The sequence below is a fragment of the Drosophila takahashii genome, chromosome 2L, assembly GCF_030179915.1.
Source record: "Drosophila takahashii strain IR98-3 E-12201 chromosome 2L, DtakHiC1v2, whole genome shotgun sequence".
Lineage (NCBI taxonomy): Eukaryota > Metazoa > Arthropoda > Insecta > Diptera > Drosophilidae > Drosophila > Drosophila takahashii.
This window is the reverse complement of record NC_091678.1, coordinates 37110766-37122735: the sequence shown is the minus strand read 5'-3', so window position 1 is coordinate 37122735 and position 11970 is coordinate 37110766. Positions and strand designations below refer to the sequence as shown.

At 39.1% G+C, this 11970-nt stretch overlaps 1 protein-coding gene across 1 annotated transcript; it reads left to right on the top strand.

Moving 5' to 3' along the window:
• Positions 1-391: 391 nt before the first annotated feature.
• On the top strand, positions 392-1382 carry LOC138914909 (uncharacterized). The gene is made up of 3 exons (XM_070219612.1): positions 392-923; positions 990-1158; positions 1226-1382. The coding sequence occupies exons 1-3, from the start codon at positions 392-394 to the stop codon at positions 1380-1382; spliced, it is 858 nt and encodes a 285-aa protein (XP_070075713.1).
• Positions 1383-11970: the final 10588 nt, after the last annotated feature.

The window sequence follows — 11970 nt, the reverse complement described above, 5'->3', positions numbered from 1 at the left end:
TTTGTTTCATGTATTTTCCTCGCGAAAATAATTGATAAAGGGTCCCGCGCGTAACAAGCACGTGCTTGGTATCGTTGGGCCACTTGTTTGTACTGCTCGTAGTGCATCAACGTCCATCATATATAAAGTCGAAAAAGTGATTTATTGCACTTTTTTGGCCCAAGGCGCCACTGTGCGACGGCGACCTGGGAGATTAGCGAGACCTACACGGCGAGCGACCATAGTGCAATTATAAGCACCATCAGCACGCGAAAAACCGCCACACCAACAATTACTCGAGGGCACTACAAAGAAAATACGCTCGACATACCAGCATTTAGAGCGGCCCTGGATGGGACGGAACTAGCGGACTACGAACGGGCATTGATGGAAAAGGTCAAAAGACGCCATCATGCAGCGCAGTAAAAGCTTCAAGGGGCGCAAGCCATTCTACTGGTGGAACCAAGCGATTGAGAAGGCACGCCGTGAATGCATAAGCTCTAAGAGTGCCTACCATAGGGCCCGCGGAACCGAAGACTTCCATATACTTAGGGAAGTTTTCACCCAAAAGAGGAAGATCCCAAAGTGGGAAATAAAAAGCAGCAAAAAGCTGTGCTTCCTGCAACTTTGCGATGAAGCAGAAGACGATCTGTGGGGAAAGGCCTACAAGGTGGTCATGAAAAAAGCCAACGCCGTCAAAAACGTGACCCCAACAGACTCTGAGAAACTGGGAGAGATCATAAGGCACCTTTTCCCAGCGCAAGAAACGAGGCAAGCGGAAGTGCTCGGTGTCCCGGACCATCAGATACCGCCGGTGACCCTACAGGAGTTGGACAACATAGCCCAGAAGGTACCAAACAACAAGGCACCAGGGCCAGATGGGATCCCAAACCGGGCGCTCAAACTGGCCATCAGCATGTACCCGAGCACCTTTGCAAAAGCTGGTGCTTATACCAAAGCCAGGAAAAGATAAGAAAGAACCGTCGGCATATAGGCCCTTTGCCATCTAGACACGGCCGGCAAAATACTAGAAAGTATTGTCAGTGCAAGACTCGGAAAAGCAATAGAGGCTGCCGGAGGGCTCTCAGAAAGTCAGTATGGCTTTAGAAAGGCCCGGTCAACCCTAGATGTACTGGAAGCCGTGGACCACATAGCCAGGCAGGCCATAGAAGGCAATAGGTGGCTGGGATGAAGGAAACAATACTGTTTGGTGGTAACTCTGGACATTAAACTCTGCATCATGGAGCAAAATAATGGCCTCACTCGGGATGCTGAACATCCAAAAGTACCTGCAGGCGATCGTTAGCGACTATCTGAGCGACAGGTGGCTCCACTACGATACGGACGAAGAACGCTACAACGCTACAAAATCACAGGAGGAGTGCCACAAGGGTCTGTCCTAGGCCCATTATTGTGGAACACCATGTATGATGGTATCCTGCGACTAAACTTCCAGCATGGCGTGAACGTTGTTGGCTTCGCGGATGACGTCGCTGTCATAGTGGTAAAAAAGTCAATAGCCAAGGTAGAAAGATCTACAAACGCAGACATCAGTAGGATAAGTGAGTGGCTGGAGTGGAACTGGCTGAGCAAAAAACCGAGGCGGTACTCATCAGCAGCAGGGAAAAGGTGGAAACGGCACGAATCACAGTGGGCGGAGCCCAAGTGGAGACGAAAAGGACTGTAAAATACCTAGGGGTCATGCTGGACACCAGGCTGTCTTACTGGGAGCACCTGCAGGCGACTCATAAGAGGGCACGCGGAGTTACGATGGCAGTGTCCCGAATGATGCTTAACCATAGAGGCCCAAAATCCACGAGCCAGAAGCTACTATTTAACGTAGCAAAGTCGTCTATCATGTATGCAGCACCAATATAAGCCAAAGCGATAACAAACAAGAGAGAACGCTATAGTCGGGTGCCCCGACTATCAGATACCCGTTACTCAGCTAACGGGATTGCGAAGAAGATGGAGATAACAACTTTGATCCGCCGTAACTTTTTAACGAATGGTCCGATAAAAAAATAAAACAGAATAAAACTGCATTTTTACTTTTCCGAAATATTGAAATTTTTAAAATCGTATATAAGCGATTGTGGGTGTTAGAGGGGGCGTGGCACCCTTTTGAAACAAACTTGCGCTGCGTAGGAACACCTAGAATCTGCATGCAAAATGTCAATCTTCTAGCTTTTATAGTTTCCGAGATCTCAGCGTTCATACGGACGGACAGACAGCCGGACAGACGGACATGGCTATATCCACTCGGCTATTGACCCTGATCAAGAATATATATACTTTATATAGTCGGAAATGCTTCCTTCTAGCTGTTACATACTTTTGCACAAATACAATATACCCTTTTACTCTACGAGTAACGGGTATAAAAAGAGCTACACAAAGGGAATAGAGTCGGACTACAGAATAGGAGCCCTCAGGATACCCTCCGCCTTCCGCACGGTCTCTACTGAGGCCAGTTTGGTCATCAGTGGAATAACACCAGTCGAGCTCGCAGTTGTGGAGGCCAAGGAGAACTTCGAAGCGAGCAAAACTAAGGTCAAGAACAAAGTCCCTTGAAAACTGGCAGAAAATATGGAATAGGGCAGGAACCGGCCGGTGGACGCACCGACTCATCCCTAATATAGCAGCTTGGGTAAACAGACCACACGGCGAACTAACGTTCCATCTGACACAGGTGCTGAGCCGACATGGATGCTTTAAGGAGCATTTACACCGATTTGGCCACGAGACAAGCCCAATCTGCAAGGCATGCGGGTTCGGAGAAGAACGCCTTAGAGCCGAACAAATCCTGGGGACCCCGATCACTGTAAAGGGACTGGTACCTAGTATGCTGGAGAGTCAGGATAACTGGACATCTGTATGCAGTTTGGCTGCGGAAGTCACGACGGAACTGAGGCGGCTAGAACGCATAGGGAACGTGAGGCCCTAAACAGGCCAGCCAGCCTTGCGAATCAATGCTTCAAGGCAGTTCCGCAAGTCTGGATATTATATGTATATTTATTTTTGTCTATGTATGTAATTTATGAATAAAAAACAAGAAAGGAAGTTAACTTCGGCCAGCCGAAGTTTATATACCCTTGTTTTTACATTGTCAAAAATCAAAACTCCTACTTTCTACAAAGTTACGGTAGTTTTTCCATTATTTTTTTGATTATTCCTATGGAAGCCATAAGATATAGTGGTCCGATCCGGCTCGTTCCGACATATGTCCTACCTGCAATAAAAAGAAGGCTTTTGGGAAAGTTTCATCGCGATAGCTTTAAAACTGAGGGACTAGTCTGAGGGACAGACTGACAGACGGACATGGCTAGATGGACTCCGCTATTGATGCTGATCAAGAATATATATACTTTATATGGTCGGAAACGTCTCCTTCACTGCGTTGCAAACATCTGACTGAAATTATAATACCCTCTGCAAGGGTATACAAAAACAAAATTATTCGATTGACATGAATTTTTTTCTATTCGAAAGATAATCTTGTGGCATTACATTTTATATATGATTTCTGGCATATGACCGCCACGGCTGGCGTGTTTTAGCGGTGTTAAATCACAAGATCTTGGTGGCCAATTCACAGGTCCAAAACGTGAAATTCGGCGGTCACCAAACGTGTCATTCAATAAATCAAATAAAATAGCGCTATTTGCAGGCGTTGTTCAGGCGTGAGTCAATTCATGATGAATTGCCAAACCAAACTGAGAATAAATCACTTGACAGCTGTTAAACCGGTCGCCATCTTGAACAGTGATGCCAAAAAAAAGTTTCGATTTTTTTAAAAGTTATTTTTAGAAGTTATGCTAAAACTAGTACCCTAACCTCTAAGACTTTAGGTACGTAAGTGCATCTTTAAGTGCGTTTTTCTGGAAACCACGTTTTGAAAGTCCGTGTTCATCGGCATTTCTAAACAGCTTAACCGATCGTTTTCAAACTTGTCGCATATTTTTCTGCATAAAAAAAACGCGCCCCCTATGAAGTGTTTTTTTTATTTTTTAACTTTGAACATTTTATTTTTAAGCCAAAAGTCAAATATTTTTAGGGGAAAACGCATTTTTGACTTTGGACTATGAAAAAAAATTCTTAAAAATAAAAAATTAAAAAAAGGGCTTCATAGGCGCGGGTTTTTTTAATTCTTAAGCGAAATGTAAAAACAAAATGGAAGCCCGATCATTTTTAGTGGAGGTACAGTAAACACCGCAAAACGCCTTTTTTTAATAATGTTCCAGCAATCGCTTTGCCACCGATATATTAGCCGATAGTATCGGCTATAAAAATTAGTGGATTTTAATAAAATGATATTTAATAATATACAAAAGGTTTGAATTAAATCCATCCAACCAGTTTTTACATAAAAAATCGCAAAGTTAGTCGATTTTTAGGAGCCAAAGACCCTACCCCCTTAAAGTTTTATACCTCTCTTTATATAAGGATATCTGCATACTTTGTATTTGGTTTTAACGGGTGGTATTTGTAAAATTGCGGTTGGAAAATAGCAATATTTAATGTTTTGAATTAAGATATCTTATAAGGATTGTACTCAATTGTATTGAAACCTATGCCAAAAAATAAATTCTATGCCCTTCTACAGAATTCCATCTAAGGTTCTATATTTCTATGAAAGCTATAAGAAATTATTGACCGTTTTTAAAATATTGCTTAAGTTAACTCGTTTAAAAGTGACTTTATCACGATTGATTTTAAAACATATTGAAATAAAAGCGAGATATTTACCATTGTAGTAAGCGTTTATATGGAAGCTATAAGATACAGTTGACCGATTTGATTAATTTTTTTTGTTTAAATCACGGTAAATTAAAAATAAATGACACGAAACCTAGAGCCCTAAAGGTAATTTATTATTATTTATTTTAATTCAAATATATTTTTTGGTTGATTTTTTAATTCTTACAAAAATAAAAAGTGTTTTTTAAATATTTAATTGTCCTTGCTTTAGGAATCCGATTGCATTTCTCGTGTCTTTTGTATTAATTTCTGTACACACAGCGGTTAGTGAAGCAACGGCGGAGTTCAGTTGCCGTTGTGTACTAATTGCCTTTTACTCTAGTTTATCCGAGGGAATTTACTCTCATATCCCCAACAAAATTTAATTGGTTATCTATTTTTGTAACTTGTTTTTAAAAAGCACTCTGATTTAATAACACTATGTTACTTCAAAAATGTACCTCGATGGATGCGATAAATTTAAAAAAAAAACCAGAGAGAACGCTATAGTCGGGTTGGTGTCCTGACTATTTAATACCCGTCACTCAGCTAAAGGGAGTGCGAACGCTGTACTCGGGTTCGTGTCCAGACTATAATCGTAGCTCAGCTAAAGGGAGTGCGAGGGAGATAGATATATGTAGATATTTTGATTGCGTATAACTTTTTAATGATTTGAAAAATGTCTTCTACATTTCGATAAGTATAAATATAAACAACAAAATTGCATTTATACTTCTCGGAAATCTTTAAAAATGTGCGCACATTTTAAAATCTTTGGTGGGCGATTGTGGGCGTTAGAGGGGGCGCTTGGCTGAAACAAACTTGCGCTGCGTTGGAGGCCCAAGAATATGTGTGGAAAATCTCAACCTTTTGTAGTTTCCGAGATCTCAGCGTTCATAGAGACGGACATGGCTAGATCGACTCGGCTAGTGACCCTGATCAAGAATATATATACTTTATGGGGTCGGAAACGGTTCCTTCTAGCTGTAACATACTTTTGCACGAATCGATTTAGCGTCGCTTGTGAACGGTTGTGTTTAGCTTTGTGCTCTGAGTTTTTGTTTTATATTGTGTTATTTCCGCAAGTATTTTGTGTTTATTTACTAACAAAGTTTAGCCTAACAATCGTGTTAGTGACTTTCATAGATCTCCCAGATTACGGGTACGTGGTTATAGTTATTTTAACATTTCCATTTGATTTATTTAATATCTTGGCTTTGTTAGTGTAATTTGCACTCTCCAAATTGGCTCTTATATTCTCTCTCTTACTCTTACTCTCTCTCTCTCTCTGCCGCTCTATTATAACTGTAATTTCACTCTCTCTGAACCTGCCGAATTTCTTGTAGACCTATTCTCATGGTCTCTCTCTCTCTTGCTTGCTTTACATCTAACTGTTCGTGTGTTAAGTTGTTTTTGGTGCCCCACAAGCCACGCTCAGTCGATAGAAGACTTTTCTCTCGCACTCTCTTTCGATTTAATTCGCGATCTCGCGCTCTTATACTTTTTGTGTTTTTGTGGTTTTGGAATTTGATCCCAGTGCCAAATTTACTTGAGGTATTTTGTATACTTTTATATACTTTTTATTTTATTCTCTTTATTCTCTAACATATTTTTCTTATAATGACCAGGGAACGAAAATAACTGTTATTGTAAATTTTTCATACAAAAAAATCACGCACTTAGAAGGGTCCTAAAAATTTTTTAAATACACCACAATTTTTATTAGCCATTGTAGTTTACAAATCCGTAATGATTTTTATTTTTTGATTTTTATAATAAAACTCAAAAAATAACTGTTATTTTTTGATTTTTATGAATAACAGTTATTCCCTTGACATTTTTGAAAAAATGAAATAATTAAAAAAAACATAATACCCGTGCTTTTTATAACTTACTAAAAATTTGTTAAAAAAGGCAACCGCGCATATTTTATACCTATATTTTTTTAAAATTTTGTTTACCCACAAAATCGCCATAAATCAAGTTTGAGTTTTATTTTGATCACGACGAATAACTGTTATTTGTCAACTTTTATTATAAAACTCAAAAAATAACAGTTATTCTTTGAGTTTTACTTTACAAATCAGAAAATAACTGTTAAAGTGTGATTTTTAAAATAAAACTTATAACAGTTACGTTCCCTGATAATGACTCTTATCTGTACTAAGAAAAATTGTAGGACTGCATCTAATGAACCTTTTGTTTACTGTTGGCTCTGCGAAGCAATGATGCATTCTAAATGTGCAGGATTTACTGGCAGAGTTAAAGACTTTATTGAAATGCGGATTGGTCTCATGTGGGTATGTGAGCCCTGCAGGGATTTGGCAGTTGAGATGAGCAGCTTTATGAGGCAGACTCGAGACGGCCTATGTAATGTTTCACGAGTTTTTAAACAGCCTAATGATGGATTTAATTCCGTATGTGAACAATTTAATAATAAACAAGAAAGGAAGCTACCTTCGGCAGCCGAAGCTTATATACCCTTGCAGATAAAGTAATACTCACTCGGTGCAGTTCCAGGGATTCCAGATTCAGTGTTCCTATTTTTGAATTTTTTTTTTTAGTAGTCAAGAATTAAAACGCCTACTTCCTACAAATTAACAAGAATTTTCTTATATATGTTTCAATATTCCTATGGGAGCCTTAAGATATAGTGGTCCGATCCGGCTCGCTCCGACATATGTACTACCTGCAATAGAAAGAAGACTTTCGGGAAAGTTTCATCGCGATAGCTTTAAAACTGAGAGACTAGTTCGCATAGAAACGGACAGACGGACAGACGGACATGGCTAGATAGACTCGGATATTGGTGCTGATCAAGAATATATATACTTTATGTGGTCAGAAACGTCTCCTTCACTGCGTTGCAAACATCTGACTGAAATTATAATACCCTCTACAAGGGTATAAAAATTATTAACCGAGTCGCCCAAACGCAAAAAAGCTACCTCAACGACAGTAAAGGCTCAACACTCGCCTCCACTTTAAATCCAAACTTGGTAGCTGCTGCAGTTTCTGGTGACACAGGGGTAAGTGAACCACCTGTGCCAATGGATTCTGCTAGTTCAGGTGTAGTCCCTGTCCCTGTAGCCCCTGTATCTGAAAGTCAGGCTCCAGATCCGGCGGAATCAACCAATCCGGTGCCGACCATACCCATAGGTACAGTGGGCGCCGTTTCTGTCGCTCAGCCGAATGAGGTTCAGGCTGCTGCTGAAGGGCGTAAAAATCTCTCAGTTGTACCCAGATGTACAGTAGGTGCCGCTTCTGGCTTTCAGCTGAGTGAGGTTCAGACTGCTGCTGGGGGGCGTAAGAAACTCTCAGTTGTTCCACATAGGAAGCAACTATTTGTTTCAAGATTTACGCCTGATACCACATCTGAGGATGTTTTGGAATTCATTCGTGAAAAATTCCCATCCGAGGATATTGCGGTTGAACAATTTCGATTTTTATACGCCCGTAGGATATCGTCTTTCAAAATTTTTGCTCCGCCTGATGTGTTTAAAGAACTGCTTTCTGAAAGCTGATGATCTGGTTATATAACCAGATCTGATGATCTGGTTATAAAAGAATTTGTTCCTAATAAACCGAGAACAATTAATAGGACTTCCACGGTGCCAAAAAACTAAAAAGTTTATTATTGGCTTACCAAAATGTTAGAGGACTTAACATGAAGCTACTCAAGCTTTATGCTGACTCCTCGGCATTTACGGATGATATCTTAGCTTTTACTGAAACTTGACTGAAACCAGAGATAACAGACTCTGAAGTTCTTGCAAATAATTTTAATACCTACAGAACTGATCGCCTTTCCCGTAGGGGGGGCGGCGTTCTAATTGCTGTTACTTCTACCCTAAATTCTGAGAGAATTCACTCTCATGTCCCTAGTGACATTGAATTTGTTGGTGTGAAAGTTACCCTCCAATCCTTGTCTATCTTTATTACATGTTCCTATATTCCACCTGGCTCTGACCTTATAATTTATGAGCAACATTTAGCAGCTATTAGATCTATTCTATCCTTTCTTTCCAATAGAGACCTTTTGATTGTTTTGGGTGATTTTAATCTCCCGGATATTTCTTGGTTCCCTCCTACTGACTCACTTGTCGCTCTACCATTATCCGCCAATGACTTTGTGGATGGCCTTTTAGAATTATCGTTACAGCAAGTTAGCTTTATACGAAATTCACTACATAGACAACTAGATCTTGTGTTTTCTTCAGAGCCGTCTGAAGTCACGGTATCTAGAATTGACGCTCTTGTGGTACCAGAAGACCGATACCATCCAACTATGGAATTGACAATTTGCCTCCCCTACCTTGATACCTTCTCTCCTTTAGTCTCTCCAACTAAAATGAAAAGCTTTCGTAAATGTGACTTTAGTAAACTTAACTTAATGATTTCTCAATATAATTGGACAGAATTTTATAACTGTATGGACATCGAAAGTGCCACTGAACTGTTCTATGTCGTTCTAAACACTTTTTTCAATGAATGCGTTCCTGATAGGCTTCCTCCAAAGCCAAACAGGCCCCCTTGGTTTACAAATGAGCTTCAACGACTTAAAAATCTTAAATCAAACACTTATAAAAAGTATAAAAAATCGGGTAGGCCATCCGATTTTTCGAAATATGTGGTGGCTCGATCTGATTTTAACGTTCTTAACAGTCATTGCTATTCTATGTATTTAGATCGCTGTAAATTTGAATTTTCAAATGACCCGAAGCAGTTTTATAATTTTGTCAACGCAAAGCGTAAGTCATCAGCGTTGCCTTCATCGGTTCGATTTAACTCAATGGAGGCATCGACTGACTCTGAAATTGCTGATTTATTCTCTGACTTTTTCCAAACTACTTATAGCTCTTCTTCATGGTCAGAATCAAATTACCGTAATCCCTTAAATAGGGCAAATTGTATTTTTTCCCCTATAATTACCGAAAGTTCTCTCTTAAGAGATTTAACATCAACAACGCCAACTTATTCTCCCGGTCCTGATGGACTTCCTGGGTGTGTGCTTAAGTTTTGTGCATCAACCATCTGCAAACCTATTCTTAAACTTTTTCAATTGTCTATTTCATTATCAGTTTTTCCAACTATCTGGAAGGATTCTTTTATTATTCTACTTCACAAAAAGGGTGCAAAGGCGGATGCCCAGAATTATAGAGGTATTTCTAAATTGTCGGCTATTCCAAAAGCCTTTAAACGTATTATCACTTCTCATTTGCAACATTTATGTTCCTCGCTAATATCACCGTATCAGCACGGTTTTGTTAAGCGAAGATCGACTACCACCAACCTACTTGAATTGTCATCAATTGTAATAAATGGATTTAACAAAAAAATGCAGACTGACGTTGTATATACAGATTTCAGTAAAGCCTTTGACTCTGTTAACCACTCTCTTCTTTTATTCAAATTAGATTTGCTTGGGTTTCCATGTAATCTATTAACTTGGATTTCAAGCTATTTGAATAGGAGGACTCAGAGGGTTATATATAAGAACGCTGTTTCATAAACGATCCATGTGACATCTGGAGTACCTCAGGGTAGTCATTTGGGCCCTTTGCTGTTTACTTTGTTTATTAACGATCTTCCCTCTATTGTAACACATTCTCGTGTACTAATGTATGCTGATGATGTTAAGCTTTGTTTGACATAAAATAATATAGAGTCTGGTTTTGGCTTACAATCAGACATTGATAATTTTCAAGTATGGTGTGAGTATAACCTCTTAAATTTGAACTGCCTAAAATGCAACGTAATGACCTTTTATAGGGTTATTTTGCCATTTGCCACTTGACCGTATATATTCAGTAAATGATTTAGGCGTTCTTCTGGACCCGAAGCTTAAATTTGACTGCCACATAATGTCGACAGTCAATAAAGCTATGAGTGTTCTTGGGTTTATAAAGCGTTGGTCAAAAGAATTTGATGACCCTTATATAACCAAATTATTATTTACCTCCCTTGTCCGTCCTATATTGGAATATTGTTCTTCGGTTTGGAGACCACAATACCAAGTCCACATTGACCGTATAGAGTCGGTACAAAAAAAATTTTCTTCTTTTTGCCCTTCGTAGTTTGAACTGGGATCAAAACGTAAGGCTACCTTCCTACCAGAGTAGATTATTATTGCTTAATTTACCGACACTTGCAAATCGTAGAAATATGCTTGGTACCTTTTTTATGCATAATCTTATAAGAGGTGATATTGATTCTGTAGAACTTGTTAGCCGCCTAACTTTTAATGTTCCCGTTAGACTAACACGTAATTATCATTGTTCAAGAAGAACACCTTTTATAATAAATCTAATATTTTACGAGTTCAGTACATGTCAATATGTAAATTGATCTAGAGCCGTAAATAACGATCTGTAACTCAAACCCTACAAGGGTGCAGTGCTAACACTTGTAATCTTAAGTACAGGCCACTTGAGCCTGACCATAAATATAGTTCTCACACTGCAGAAAAGGGTCGCATTGCAGGAGGCCGTTGATAAGGCTCCCGATAAGTATATTATAAGAATTTCATGTTAGCTACGTAAGCAAAGACTTAATGAAATAAAATCAGTTTTTATACAGAACTCAAACGTGAAGGTTGTTTTCCTTATTACAGGAATCCCTTTCATTTTGGTCCTTCGAGCCTTTGATTCCTTGCGGAACAATTGGCCAGACTACTCTGCAGTTTTCCCCCACCAGTGGTAAGAGACTCAGAGATATTCTGTACCTTAAAGGTTCTGTCAAGTGCTAGACACTTGCAGCTACAGGTTGCAAACAGATTCACACGATTGTTTTCCCCCACCAGAGGTAAGAGACAAAAGTGTTGAACAAAATAAAAGCAAAAAGACAAGTAAAGAGTCTTTTTTGTTTTTAAGCACCTTAAAGATTCTGTTTTTTTAACAGCTACAGGTTGCTAAAGTCGGTAGGGCGTTTCCGAGGCCTTAACATCGGATTAATATATAGAAAAACATAGTGATTCATATATATTAAAACCAATAAGTTGGTAAGGCGTGTCCGTGGCCAAAACAGCGGATATAAAAAATATAAAATTTTGTAAAAAGTGCATTAAAAAAAAAAAAGTGCCCACAAAATAACATTTGCAAAAAGTGCCTAATTGCAAATGAAATACTCTTGTATTGGAAAAAAAATTCACAAGAGAAAATTGCGCAAAATCCAAAAATTTGGAAAAATAAGGGTGAAAAGTGCCTACAAATGTTATAAAGCCAAGAAGCTATAAAGCATAAAATTGAAAAA

Bases quoted from the DNA above. Each gene is read 5' to 3' on its own strand.
- LOC138914909 (XM_070219612.1), top strand. From the start codon at position 392: ATGCAGCGCAGTAAAAGCTTCAAGGGGCGCAAGCCATTCTACTGGTGG. The intron at 924-989 runs GTGCTTATACCA...TTTGCCATCTAG, and splicing joins GAGCACCTTTGCAAAAGCTG to ACACGGCCGGCAAAATACTA. The intron at 1,159-1,225 runs GTGGCTGGGATG...TGCATCATGGAG, and splicing joins CAGGCCATAGAAGGCAATAG to CAAAATAATGGCCTCACTCG.